A 15,456-nucleotide genomic window follows, 5' to 3' on the forward strand; every position below is an offset into this window, starting at 1 on the left:
GGAGCTTCAAATCTGTTTTCCAAAAACCAGCAAAACTGTTTAAAATGTCATGTACCCTTGTGGAGAAGGCCCTGTGATGAACATTTGAACCATTGCCTGCTCACACTTGTGATGCTCCAGTGTGGTAGTATACCATGTACTCAACCATATTGGTGAAACTTTTGGCGTGCAGCCATTAGCCGCTCCCCGTTTGACTAAAGTTTCAAAAGGTGAGCTTTGCAACGGGGGGGTATTCTTGCTTAGTCAAACCACAGTCCCACAAATCACAAATAGGCTGGAGCCTATCCCAGCTCATTTTAGGTGAGAGGCAGGGGTTACACCCTGGACAGGTCACCAGTCCATTGCAGGGCCACATATAAACAGACAACCATGCACACAGGCAATTTAGAATCACCAATTAACCTTTGGACTGTGGGAGGAAGCCGGAGTACCCGGAGGGAACCCACGCAAGCACGGGGAGAACACGCAAACTCCACACAGAAAGACCCTGCTGGGCCTGGGAGTTGAACCAGGGATCTTCTTGCTGTGAGGCAACAGCGCTAACCACTAAGCAACCTTGCTGGTCATATTCTAAGCAGTCCCATATTGGTCTACACCACTTTCCCCAGGAATCATGTGGAGGCCCTGCCAACCACCAACCTTCTGCAAGTGAAGGTCAAAGCACCATCCATGCTTAGACTGCACAGCAATGCTTCCAACCTCAGGATATGGCTTGTAATGCCAGACTTTCTGGACATGCATTGATGTGGGGAGGAAGTATAACCTACATTCCATTTTGCATTGTTAATTTTGGTTTACCTCAGTTAACAGCATTTTGTCACCTTTATTATAAATAAGCATTCCCCAAAGCCACGTACAAGTTAAAGTCTTTATTAGCCAAAGCTGATCAGAATCTTTTATACAGAGGACATATTTCTGCCAGCCTTGAGACAGCTAAGCATTTCCTGCAGAAGTCTAGGAGGCAGTTTGGAAGACCTTTTTCTGCTGCACAGAACCATGGTCGTCAGAAGCATGCTCTGTCAAGTAGTGGACGGCCTGCGAGTAGTCTTTGCCCTTCTCATGGTGCTGGCTGAAGGTAGTCTGGGTGCCAGGAGGGTACAGGCCATACAGGAGTTTGTAGTCAAAGTCTGGATAGGGGGAAGCCGAGAAACCACCCACACCAAACTGGGGAACCAGCACACTTGTGAATCCCTGCTGTCCTTGGCCCAGTTGGTCAGCTGGATAGCCAAATTCTTCCGTCTGCCGCTGGAAGTTGCCAAGTTCAGCTTCCCTCATAACACTGGCAGCTTCTCCTGCCTGGAAGCTCAGTTCAGGTGGTGGTAGAGGGGGTGATGGGAGAAAGCCACTGGCATCCATGCTCTGGGCATCATCTGCTGCTTCAGTAAAGCTTCGGGGAGGAACAGCCCACTCGGTTTCTGTGGAGAAACAAGTGAGGATACAGTACCCAACCACAAGACTAGTACCATGCATCAGAGTTATTTGTTAGATGAGACTGACCAGCTCCAGACGGCCCTGAACCAACAGCTCCTGCTTGAAAGGGTAAAGAACCAGAGACAACATAGCCAGGCTGAAGGGGCACAAGCGACCCAGTACCGACAGCTCCTGCCTGAAGGGGCACAGCAGACCCAGTACCGACAGCTCCTGTCTGAAGGGGCACAGCAGACCCAGTACCGACAGCTCCTGCCTGAAGGGGCACAGCAGACCCAGTACTGACAGCTCCTGCCTGAAGGGGCACAGCAGACCCAGTACCAACATAGTATCCCACAGCAGGTGCAGCTGAGTCCAGGCTGCTCCCTACTGGAGTTGTGTAGCCAACAAGCTGAGGGGGGTTAGGGTTTTGGACAAGTACTGGTGCAGATACCAGTCTAGGGGCACTGTAGAGTACTGGTGTTGAATGACCTGTGGGTGCTCCCTGGTAGGAGGCAAAGCTGCCACCAGCACCGCTGCCACCACCACTCTGTTGGTGAGATTTTGATCCTGAGGACAGAAAATAGAAGATTTAAGCTGAGTGTGATACAACTACACATGTCATGTCTTCAGCAAATCATAGCCTACCCTTCAAATGCATCCCACATGACTCCACAATCAACAACACACAGAGGGAAACCCTGAAAAACAAGAACACAACATCAGAAACTTCTAGAACCAGCTGGAAACAGTTGCTTCCAACCAAGACTGTACCAAACCTCAGGAAGAAGCCTGTAGTCTTCATAATGAAAGTCAGAAGTAAAGGAGTCAGCACAGCTGAGAGTTTTTAAATGTTGCCAGGGACCAGTTCTGACCAACCACAGCTTAACGGGCTAACGACACACAGCTGCTGTGGTCTGACTCCAAGGAACCATTCTTACCTCAGCTGATGCTCCAACTGAGTACGTTTACATGGACCACAATACTCCCAACATAATGGAGGGAAGAGTTGCAGTAAGACATGTATACGTAAATAGCAACTTTAAACCAATCAAGTTAGTATTTTCAGTAAGTGATAATCACATTAAGGTAGGTGGAGTATCCTGACCATAAATTATATTTAGATGGACAACAGCAATCCGATTATTGCCTGTAACAAAATTAATGTCGTCCTCATGTTTGTTCTGGGTCTACCATAGCTTTTCAGCAGCTGTCAATAGTGATTCTGGGTCAGTTGTACCCCTTCAGGGATGCCAGTGACCTTCTCCCTTCACCCTTTCTACCACCGACTGGACTTGGGGCCTCATGTACAAAGAGTGTGTGGATTTCAATGTGAATCCGTGCGTGGAATTCTTGCGTACGCAAAAAAAAAATTCAGATTCTCAAAACTGTGCGTACGCCCAAATCCACGCACGTGAACATCACAATGAACGTGGATTTAAGCGCACATGCGGGAGCACAACACTCCGCCCTGTCTCCTCCCTCAAATACATACAATTGAATATGATAATGAGGATAATTATCCATTAAAAACCGCTCATCCTAAAAAGGAACTTGCAAAAAAAGGTAAAACAAATAAAAAAAACATCGGCTGTGAGTCAAAAGTTGAGGCCTGGAAAAAAATAATTTATTTGGGGGCATTTCTTCTGATTTAATCTGCATTGCATTATGGGGATTGTTGTTCTTTGCCTTGTGTTGCGTTCCGTGAAGAGTTGTGGTTTTATTATGATTGTAATGTGCTTTACTGTAACAGGTTGGATTAAAGTCACACAACACTACTGGGCTACACAAACAAGAGATCACTGAAACAAATGGCTGATAACAGCCTCCTGAACCTACTAGCGGGTTAATATGCCCCTACTAGCCCATACTTATAAAGGACTAAAGTGTGGTGATAACGCCTCATTCAATGGGGCAGTCAAATCGGGTGCACCTGATTTGGGCACTCGTCACGTGATCAGGATCCCCGCTCGTCACTCTATGACGAGGGGACGCCCAGAAGGAATTCCCCGTGTCAAACGTTGACGAAATGGGAGAATGGTTAAAATAATGAATATAAATATCGCCTGTCTCCACTCCCTGGTTCAAAAGACATTAAATTGATATTTTGTGTTTTGACAACGCTCTGGTTAAGGTCTGGTTAGGTTAAGGCACCACGTGTTTAGAAGTAGGAAACGGTTGTAGTTTGTGCTAAAAATAACAATTTCACATCAGTTACGCCACAGCCGTCGTCATGGCGACAGCAAACAACATGGTTAAATACTCAAATTTACGTTAAATACTAGACAACACAGTTAAATACTCGCCATCAAAATACTGTTAAAACATCATCAGAAGACCATTAAAACATCAATAAAACACTGGTAAAGGTATTGTGACATAATTTTTAACATGCTTTTAACACTATTAAAAGTCTTGGCCAATATCCCTCAAATGTGTCTAAAAGGGTGTAACAAGAAAAACTTCACTCCAGTACTCCATGCCTGGCTTTTTTTATGACGGTGTTTTTTGCGCAGTGAAAAACGCGTCCTTTTCCCCCTTTCCTGTCAATCATTGCCCCGCTACTCCTCCCACCCCCCCATCCTCCACTCCTCCTCTCCCCCAAACTCCCCGCACACAGCAGACAGTGGATCAATGGTATGTGATTTTGTCTTGCACACTGTCCACGGGCTGAGCCTCGATCAGAAGGACTCAGGCACCCGACCGCAAGCAGTCTTCCGTACGCCACATTTCCCACGCCCGCCGGTCGGACGGGGATTCGGCGCTGAGCTCTTCCCTCTTCGCTCGCCGCTACTGAGGGAATCCTTGTTAGTTTCTTTTCCTGCTTAAATTCAGCGGGTTGTCTCGTCTGATCTGAGGTCGTAGGCGAAAAAAAAGGGAGAGCGCGGGTGGAGAGGAGAGAGGCGGTGGCCGTCTCTCTCCCTCCAGCCCGCGGCTCAGTGCTGATGGGCAGGGAGCTGGGTGGAGGGGGCGGTGATTTAGCGGGTCTATATGTAACGGTCCGCCACCCAACCAGATGCGCCCTTTTTGCATAATTATGCGGAAATTCCCAGAAAGCACACAATACACTGAATGTTAAAAGTTCGGTTTTTTTGGGTGTAATTGATGTCAAGACACCCAACTAAACACAAAAAATCAAGAAAAATGTGTCTTTCATGTCACAATCCCTTTAAAACAGCGTTAAAAACAGGCTTTTACAAACTGACAGTAACAAACAGTAACTTGCGTTTCAGAAACTCATAACTTAGCCACTATAATAAAGAATAATATATAAATAATAATAATGTAATAATCCCTGTATATATCACGACAACGGATACCAATTGACTTCGCATAGGTACAATATCCGTGGTGCTCACACAAAATTTTACCATTTCCTTGCTGGTGCCACGGAAAATAGTGGTGAGAGGTCGTGGGCATTTCACGGATTTTTGTGAGATCAGGTTGTGTGTGTGTGTGTGTGTGTGTGTGTGTGTGTGTGTGTGTGTGTGTGTGTGTGTGTGTGTGTGTGTGTTGTATGAGTGAGGGTACAGGGAGTGGGGGGGTCATGGGGGATTGTTTCTTTTGACTTATTAATGTAAAGCACTTTGTGTTGCACTTTACCTGCATGAAAAGTATATATAAATAAAGTTTAAGTTTAAGTTTAAGTTTCACTATTGTTGGTGTAATTATTTCCTGATTTTATACCTTTTTCACCCTGCCTTGATCTGTACTACGGAAGAGTATTAGGGCCAGGCAGGAGAAAAATAAAAATAATATTTTAGAGGAGGAAGATGTTTTTCATTATGCACTTCAAGAAAAAAGTCGAAATGTCGAGAATAATGTTGAAATACAATTATGTGAATAAAGTCAAAATTGTACTTCGACATTATTCTCGACATTTCGACTTTTTTCTCAACATTTCGACTTTTTTCTCAAAGTGCATAATGAAAAAAAAATCTTCCTCCTCTAAAATATTATTTTTATTTTTTTCCTGTCTGGCCCTAATACTCTTCTGTAGGTTTTCTTGTATCCTGTGTGTTTCAGATGTCTCTTAGATCATCATCAGACTGTCCTCAAAGTCTGCTCTAGTCTGTAAAAGACACATGTCACACCTGCTGGACAGCAGAACTTCCTGGCCACTGTTCCGCTGTGTTTCTGTTCCACAGCTGACAGCAGGTCATGTGACTGGTAGTGGGGTCATGTGACATGTGGTCTAAAGTTATCCCCCGGGTCTGAGGTCAGATTTCAGCAGCGAGGACGCAGCATGGAGGACTGCAGCGCTGCAACAAGGTGAGGACAAATACTTTTAATACCCTCAGACTACTTTTATGTCCATTCAGAATACTTACCTGCCACCTAGAGTACTTCAACTCCCACCCAGAGTACTTTATCCACCACCTAGAGTACTTTATCCAGCACCTAGAGTACTTTATCCACCACCTAGAGTACTTCAACTCCCACCCAGAGTACTTTATCCACCACCTAGAGTACTTTATCCAGCACCTAGAGTACTTTATCCACCACCTAGAGTACTTCAACTCCCACCCAGAGTACTTTATCCACCACCTAGAGTACTTTATCCACCACCCAGAGTACTTTATCCACCACCTAGAGTACTTCAACTGCCATCTAGAGTACTTTATCCACCACCTAGAGTACTTCAACTGCCATCTAGAGTACTTTATCCACCACCAGAGTAATTTTACAGCAACCTAGAGTACTTTATCCACCACTAAAAGTACTTCAATTGCCACCTATAGTACTTTATCCACCACCTAGAGTACTTTATCCACCACTAAAAATACTTCAATTGCCACCCAGAGTACTTTATCCACCACCTAGAGTACTTTATCCAACACCCAGAGTACTTTATCCACCACTAAGAGTACTTCAATTGCCACCTAGAGTACTTTATCCACCACTAAAAATACTTCAATTGCCACAGAGAGTACTTTATCCAACACCTATAGTACTTTATCCAACACCTTTAGTACTTTATCCACCACCCAGAGTACTTTATCCACCACCCAGAGTACTTTATCCACCACAGAGAGTACTTTATCCAACACTAAAAGTACTTCAATTGCCACCTAGAGTACTTCATCCACCACAGAGTACTTTATCCAACACCTATAGTACTTTATCCACCACCTATAGTATTTTATCCAACACCTAGAGTACTTTATCCAGCACCTAGAGTACTTTATCCAACACCTAGAGTACTTTATCCACCACTAAGAGTACTTCAATTGCCACCTATAGTACTTTATCCACCACAGAGAGTACTTTATCCAACACCTTTAGTACTTTATCCAGCACCTAGAGTACTTTATCCAGCACCTAGAGTACTTTATCCAACACCTTTAGTACTTTATCCACCACTAAGAGTACTTCAATTGCCACCTATAGTACTTTATCCACCACAGAGAGTACTTTATCCAACACCTTTAGTACTTTATCCACCACCTAGAGTACTTTATCCAACACCTTTAGTACTTTATCCACCACCCAGAGTACTTTATCCACCACCCAGAGTACTTTATCCACCACCTATAGTACTTTATCCACCACCTATAGTATTTTATCCAACACCTTTAGTACTTTATCCACCACTAAGAGTACTTCAATTGCCACCCAGAGTACTTTATCCACCACCTAGAGTACTTTTGCTACCCCCCAATAATTAACATCTATGCAGATGTACTTTTACATCCATTTGAAGTACTTAATTTACTCGTGTGGGATGTTATTTGTCACTATATTGCAACTTTAAAAAGTACATTCCAATGTGAGCGCTGATCTGTGATGGATGCTGTCCCCCAGGATGAGCGGTGGATGAGCGGTGGGGGAGTGCAGCTGCAGCTCGGAGCCCGTACCTGGCTGCTGTGACATCACTGGCTGGCAGGAAGTGGCCGTCCGGTCGGGCATGGCGGTTTACAGCTCTGTGAGCTCCATCAAAGCTTTGTGGGAGACCCGGATTAGGAAAAGGAGGGACGAGGACGAGGAAGCGCAGAGGAGGACAGAGAGGGGCGGGGCCACAGGCAGGTCAGACTCCTCCCACTCACATCAGGACCCTTGTAGAGGTCACCTGGAGACGATCAGTCCCCTCCTGCTGTCAGGGTACCGACCTGAACAACAGTCCACACTCCTGGACCACTGGTCCTACAATGAGCCATCTGACACCAGAGGTTGTTACGATCAGGATCATAGAGACAGACCCCTGCTGAGTAAAACACCAGTGTTGATGGAGGTTCCAGCCCTTTAAGATGATCCATCTGGATCTGAAGTACTACGGAAGAGTATTAGGGCCAGACAGGAGAAAAATTAAAATAGTATTTTAGAGGAGGAAGATTTTTTTTTGATTATGCACTTCGAGAAAAAAGTCGAAATTTTGAGAAAAAAGTTGAAATGTCGAGAATAATGTTGAAGTACAATTTCGAGAAAAACGTTGAAATAGTTCAGAATACAAAAATTGGCTTTACGATATTGATTTGAAACACATATCACACATATGCAGTTGCATAACTTCATAAACGTACCCTTAACGTTACACTCCAAGGATGTAAGTTAGTTAGTTAGTTACGGCTGCTGCTGCATAGCTGTCAGTCGCTCTGCTAACTGGATTTGATGGGCCACAGGAGACATTTCCACTTTATTCAAAAAATTGTATTTCAACTTTATTCTCGAAATTTCGACTTTACGGAGCATGCGCAGAAAACAAATTCATGTTCCGTTTGATCGGGATATCCCGTTAGGCGTTTACATGACCGAATATTCGGGTTATAAAAGGAGTAACCCAGGGGTTATATTCGGGTTTTTAAAAACCATATTATGAGCAAATTCGGGTTATTCAAAGGGGTTATTCGTGTTTACATGGCCATGCAAAACCGGATTATTGCCAATATTCGGGTTTTAAAAGGGTTATTGACTGCAGTCATTGCTTCACGAGTCCCAGAATGTAGTCTCAGTCCTCAGTCCCTTGTGGCTTGGTTACTGGTCCCAGCAAGGGTCCTGGTTCTGGTCTGTGTCCATTTCCTGTTACTATCCATTGTCTTGGTCCTGGTTTAGATCCATCAGTTTTCTAACTGGTCTTCTATTTAGGGCTGGGGATCAATTAAAATGTCAAGAATCGATTCGATTCCGATTCTTAAGATTCAGAATCGATTATCAAGATTTGATTTGATTCCGATATTGATTTGGGTTAGTGTTATTAAAACTGTTTTTTCAGCTGTTGCATGAATGATATGATTATGTAGTTATGCAACATATTAATATTAGCATTATATTGAGATTCAACAGCAAGTATTGGCAGCTAATGATGCTGTAAGGACCAATCAGCTCCCAGAATGCTGATAGAACTGCTTTCAGAAACATCATGTGGGTCAGAATTACCAAACAGATCCAGGGCAGCAAACGGATATGAATATGAAAAGCTTTAATGTCCCCGAAGGGCAATTTGGTTTGCAACCACAGGACAACATACATATATATCCCACTTCAAACACACAATACAATAAATAAATAAATATAATAAAAACAGTCATCACATCACATTGTTCCCCCTATAGGCTGTTTAAAAACTTTACCGCAGATGGGATAAATGACCTGAGGTACCTGTTTGTTTTGGCCCTACAAGGAAAAGTGTACCTTCTCTTGGAAGGGAGAAGCTGAAACTCAGCATGAAGAGGATGGTGAGGGTTCGCCAGAATGGCCTTTGCCCTCCGAGTGGCTCTGGCTTGATAAATGTGATCCAGATCATTCAAGCTAATGCCAATTGTTTTCTGGCAGAGTTTGACCACATTCCTCAGCTTGTTTTTATTTAAAATGCTGAGGTTACCAAACCAGCAGATCAAAGCAAAAGTTAAAATAGACTCAATAAAAGATGAATAAAACATTTTAAGAAGCTTCTTATCGACGTTAAAACACCTCAGTTTTCTCAGATAAAACAATCTTTGATTTGCCTTCCTACAGATAGCGTCTGAGTTGATTCCAAAAGACAGTTTGTTGTCCACGATGGTGCCTAAATACTTGTACTGGCTGACAACTTCCACTGCTGTGCCTTTAAGAAAGGTTTGAGTTGTGACAGGTGGATTCTTCCGAAAATCAAGAATCATGTCCTTTGTTTTTGACACATTGAGTTGCAGGTAGGAGTTATCACACCATCTAGCAAAATAATCAAGGACAGGTCCATGGCCCACCTCCTGATCCTGCAAGAGGCTGACAATCACAGAGTCATCAGCAAATTTGATTATAAACCTTGACTCGAACATGCTCTTACAATCATTGGTGTAGAGCATGAACAGTAGAGGTGACAGGACACACCCCTGGGGCGAGCCTGTGGAACACAGCAGAGAATCAGACAGGGTTTCATTGACACGAGTTCTCTGCGGCCTCATAGTCAGAAAGTCGACTAACCAACATATGGTTCCCAAATCAATGCTGGGTATTTTTGACAGCCTTTGAGCAAGAATATGAGGCTGCATGCAGTTAAAAGCTGATGAAAAATCAGCAAAGCATAGGCGTGCATGTGTTTTCCTACCCTCCAGGTGCCTGACAACAAAATTCAACAGTGTTGCCACAGCATCCTCCACCCCTTTCCTGGGTTGATAGGCAAATTGGAGTGGATCAAGAATTATCTGTGTCACAGAGAGCAAGCTTTTTTTCACCATGCGCTCAAAACTCTTCATCACCACTGAGGTGAGGGCCACAGGACGATAATCATTCAGTGTCTTTGGTGATGATACCTTCGCCACTGGGACAATAATGGACTCTTTCCATAATGAGGGGACTTTATTCAGTGACAAGGACCACTGAAAGATATATGTGAAGATACCACTTAAGAATGGGGCACAGCATTTAAGTAGTCGACCACTGATACCATCAGGCCCATGACTTTTCTTAGCGTTGGTCTTTTCAAAGGTGCTCCAGACAGTGGTTTCATCTATCTGAATCTGACTGCTTACTGGAGCAGCCCTGAATACAGACAGTTCATCAGAAAAATCATTTGAGTCAAATCTCAGATAGAACTGATTTAGTTCTTTTGCCAGGGTAAGATCAGATTTATCAGCATAAGACACTCTTTTTTTCTTATCCTGGATTCCCACCATAGACTTGATTCCTTTCCAAGCAGAGCGAGAATCACCACTCCTCAGTTCATCTTGTACCTTGTTCTTGTACTTCATTTTGGCAAGCCTAATTTCACTTCTGACCAACCTTTGGGCTTCCCTTTGTTCTGCGATGTCTCCCTGATGATAAGCTATTTTTTTCCTATTAAGGGCATTTTTGAGGGATTTACTAACCCAAGGCTTATTATTTGGATAGATTGTAATTGTCTTTCTAGGGATAATCATCTCCTCACAAAAAGTAATGTAGCTCACCACAGTATGGGTCAGCTCATCTAAGCTGGTACAAGTGTCTTTAAAAACATCCCAGTTTGTATTATGCAAGCAACCATTCAGTTCACGAACAGCATCCTCTGTCCACAAAGCAACCTCTTTGCGCTCAACTTTGCCCCTCTTAAGAACTGGCTGGTAAACTGGAGCAAGCAGGACACAGTTGTGGTCAGAAGAGCCAAGTGGAGCAAGTAGAAAAGATTTATAGGCCCCCTTTATAGTGCCATAGCACAAATCCAGTGTTTTACCATGTCGTGTTGAACATTTAACATACTGGTACAGATGCCCAAGATGCTGACTCAGGCTGCAAGTGTTAAAATCACCAAGGATAAAATGTGGGGCATCAGGACAAATACTTTGCAATCTGTGCACAAGTTTAGCAATGGTGGATGCTGCTTCTGCCATGTTAGCTCTGGGATGTATATACACCACTGTTAAGAACACCTGTGGAATTTCCCGTGGCAGATAAAATGGTCGCAGTGAGACAGATAAGAGTTCAATGTGGGGACTACATACAGATTCTCTTATTTGGATAGTCTTGCACCAGCGAGAATTAACATACAAGCACACGCCCCCTCCCAGTGATTTGCCGGAGATCTGTGTGTCACGATCAAGCCTATACGGCTGACCAAAACCGTCAATTTCAAAATCCTTATTCTGATCATAATCTTTAAGCCAAGTCTCAGTTAGAGCGATCACACAGGCGTTCTTATAGTCTGTGATATGCTTCACATTCGCCTGAAGTTCATCCACTTTATTCCTCAAGGACCGCACGTTACCCAAGATGATCGAGGGAAGTGGTAAGCGGCGGAGTCCGAGTCTCCGCAGCCGCTGACGGACGCCTCCTCTCCGGCCTCGCTTCCTCGTTCGTACCGCTGTCACGCGCTGACAGGCTCCGGGTCTGTGGAGCGTTGTTTGCCTCGCTGCTGCCGATGTCAGCCTGTCCGGGCAAAAATCTCCATTCTGGTTCCTCCGGATCTCTGGCGGAATGCCATCAAGTGAGATCGACACCACTGAACTATTGCAGTGGATGAGAAAATCACGGCTGTAACTGAGCCTGTAAGATCGGTTGCTCTCTTGGAAATTGACAGCCAAGGCAGCCATGGCAGACAGGTTCAGGAGAAAAACACCCATCAAATAATCCATGATGAGAAATAAAAAATAATCCATGATGAAAATTTAAAAAAAATAAAGCAGCCAGTATTACAAATAAACAGGCTGTTCAACTTTCCCACGTAAAACACTCAATCACTCTCACACACTGCAGCTGCATGTCGCCATGTCCAGCGCCATATGTTTCCCGATCCGAACACTCGAGCTCTGTTGGTCCTCATGAAATCGCCGTATGAAACGTATGACGTATGAAATCGCTTTTATTTTTTCCCACATTCCGTTTAAATTTTTTCCATTTTCGTACTATTTCAGTTTAAAATTTTTGATAATGTGGTTTTTAGCATTTTATGCAAATGTAACCCCAAGACAGTATATTAAGTAATGAAATATAGACAATTTATGCAATTATAACTGAAAACCTTTTCGTTTTTCGTTTTGTTTTCATACCTTTAAACATATTTAAAACCAAAAACATGGCACCAGTTATTCTTGTGTCCAGCAAAACATTCCTTTTTTGGGCATAAACGAAAAAATACCAGAAGTTGTAATGTAATGATGGAAAAAATAAATCGATCTTTAGACATACGAATCGATTTAGAATCGGAAAATTTATTTTTCAACACAGGCCTACTTCTGTTGCAGGTCCAGACTCTCTGTGGGAGTCTGGGAGGACCGGGCAACTTTGGCCCGACTGAGGGAGAAACTCCAGACGGAAGACGGGCGACTGATCCTGCGGATCGAGAAGGAGGAGTGGAAGGTACTGGACGAATAGCTTGTTTACCTGATCCAGGTCAGGTCCAGACTCGGGGAGTAACATGCTCCTGATTTCCCAGTCTTTGCCAGGATGTTTGGTTCAGCTCAGTCAAGTCCAGGAGTGGCAGATCCACCGGACTGGACTGCTGAAGATCCCTCACTTCATCTCCAGCTTTGAGAGTCTCCTGGTCCTGGATCTGTCCCGGAACGCCATCACTGAGGTCCCCAAACAGATCGGTGAGAACCCTCCTCTAGCTTTCTCAGGACAATTCAGATATTTCCAACCGGTTTGGCATAAACCGGTTCCGGCTGAAAGAACCACTGCGTATTGAGACTTTTTGGTGTCCTGGTTCTGGTCTCAGGAAAACTAATCCGGCTCAAAGAACTGCTGCTCAGCTACAACAGAATCCAGCATGTCCCTGAAGACTTGAGCGGGTGCGAGAGTCTGGAGAGACTGGAACTGGCCATGAACCGAGACCTGAGCCAGCTCCCGGACCAGGTACCGACCCACTGCACGCTTTTTTTTTTTACAACATAATCTTTATTTGGTTTTCAAAATCCTTCCAATGATACACAAAAACAAGAGTGCTCTTACATTAAAGGAAACATCAAGGGCGGCTGAATTATTGTCCAGCATTCGAATCATACAAGTCAGGTGGTTATGAGATATCATCAAGCAACACTCAGTTTAGTATTATATGAGAAAAGGAAAGAGAAAAAAGAAAGAAACCCCAAACAAAACAAGAAAGTAACAACAATCAAAACAACTAGTTTCTCTATTTTTCAAGGGTTAGCCCAAATTATTTCACCGTTGTGCATAGTTCAGAAATACAAACTCAAATGTACAATTCAGACAGAATAAAGAAATCGAGTATCAAAAGAAAGGAAATTATTTTAGACTGCAGAGGATCACTAGTAGCTACGCCTCATCCACCCCTCTCCCCACACCGCTTATCCACACTCACCATATATTCCATAAAAGGACCCCAAATGTTTTGAAATAATGATAGTTTTTTTTTATCCCGTTTTTTCCCCCATTTTATCACCCAGTGCTCCTACCTAGACAGTCCTGGGCATTGCCATCCTCTACCAACCCCGGGAGGGCCCTGCACTGAGCTCAGGTCTCCTCCTTAACCTGAGGAGTGAGCAGGCCGCATCTTTTCACCAGACAGGGTGGGGTTTCTCTGGCCGGACGTAGCGCGTGGAAGGATCACGTTATTCCGGCCAGATCCTCCCCACCCCATCTGGCGCCCCGGTTGGCCAGAGGGGGCATGTGTAGCCCAGGACTGCTGCATATTTTTGTGAGAGTAGCTCACATTTCTACCCAAGAGAACACGGGGAGAACATGCAAACTCCACACAGAAAGGCCCTTTCGCCAACTCCACCCAGGGTGTGGGCGCTGAAGTCATGGGGGAACTTACGGCTGCACTACACAGCTGCGCCACCGTGCCCCGAAATAATGATAGTTTGCCCTTTATAATGTAAGTAATCTTTTCCATAGGTAAAGTTGGAGACATTTCCTTAATCCAGTTAATGAATTTTGGTTTACTGGTACTCTTCCATGAGAGTGCTATGACTCTTTTTGCAAGCAGTAAACACAAATCCAGGGCAGTGATTATTTTTCTAGACATATGTCTATCAGGATATAAACCCAGGATAAACAGTTTAGGGAAGGACGTCCCCTTCTCCTCTCCGCACCCGATACACAGGTCAGGGATGGCACCATTATACTTATTGAGCTTTTCCGGCGTTACATATGTCCCCATTAGCCAGTTATATTGCAGTACTTTGAGACGTGCCCACTGCACTTTCTGAAACCGTTTCTGACCCGCACCTCGGGCAGGCAATATCTGCTACTTAACTGGCTCAAGAACCAGGACTTGACCAGCCTAATGACTCCTTGAAAAAGTCCTGAACTGAGTTTAAACTCGGTTTCCTACACATGAACCAAACCTGGGAATCAGTATCAAAGACGGCATCTAGACCAGGATCAGAATCAGTTAGCTCATAACCCAGGTATGGACCAGTCCAGAGCAGATCAGGGCCTGAACCAGGGGTTGCTACTTTTCAGAAATAGAAATAAGGGACGCCCCGATTTCAGCAGCACAGACGCCAAAAAAAAGGGACATCCCCAAAACTTCTAAACTGCATAGAAATGTATTTATTTTATATGAAAATACCAAATGCTTTGATTTAAAGTTTAAACTGCTTTAATTACGGAACAATATTAGGGCCAGGCAGGAGAAAAATATTATTATTTTTTTCATTATGCACTTCGAGAAAAAAGACGAAATTTCGACTTTATTCACGAAATTTCAACTTTATTCTTGAAATTGTATTTCAACATTAATCTCGACATTTCAACTTTTTTCTCAACATTTCGACTTTTTTCTCGAAGTGCACAATAAAAAAAACTCTTGCCCTCTCAAATATTATTTCTTCTGCATGGCCCTAATAATCTTCCGTACTTTAATAGCATTTAACTTGCATGACTGTACAGACATGCAACCATACTAGCAACTGAAATAGCCTCCTATTCTATGTACGTCCACATCAGCCCAGATGTAGAATATAGCTACAGGTGAAGGTCGGAAAATTAGAATATGGTGTAAAAGTTCATTTATTTCTATAATTCAACTTAAAAGGTGAAATTAATATATTACATAGTCTCATTACATGCAAAGCAAGATATTTTAAACCTTTATTTGTTATAATTTTGATGATTGAATTGTTTATTGTTTTCATAAAATATTCACATTTTTTGAGATTTTTTATTGGGAGTTTTCTTAACTGTGAGCCATAATCACCA

General features: G+C 43.5%; 1 protein-coding gene across 1 annotated transcript in view; it reads left to right on the plus strand.

Moving 5' to 3' along the window:
* The first annotated feature begins 5,626 nt into the window (after positions 1-5,626).
* lrrc39 (leucine rich repeat containing 39) overlaps positions 5,627-15,456 on the plus strand; it is a 33,010-nt gene continuing 23,180 nt past the window's right edge. The window contains exons 1-5 of the mRNA XM_061738123.1: positions 5,627-5,679; positions 7,213-7,434; positions 12,537-12,651; positions 12,728-12,884; positions 13,010-13,146. Of these exons, the coding sequence (XP_061594107.1) occupies positions 7,316-7,434; positions 12,537-12,651; positions 12,728-12,884; positions 13,010-13,146 (528 nt within the window). The 5' untranslated portion in view covers positions 5,627-5,679; positions 7,213-7,315. The remainder of the gene's footprint in view (positions 5,680-7,212; positions 7,435-12,536; positions 12,652-12,727; positions 12,885-13,009; positions 13,147-15,456) is intronic.

Source organism: Cololabis saira, chromosome 13 (assembly GCF_033807715.1).
Source record: "Cololabis saira isolate AMF1-May2022 chromosome 13, fColSai1.1, whole genome shotgun sequence".
In the NCBI taxonomy this organism is placed as follows: Eukaryota; Metazoa; Chordata; class Actinopteri; order Beloniformes; family Belonidae; genus Cololabis; species Cololabis saira.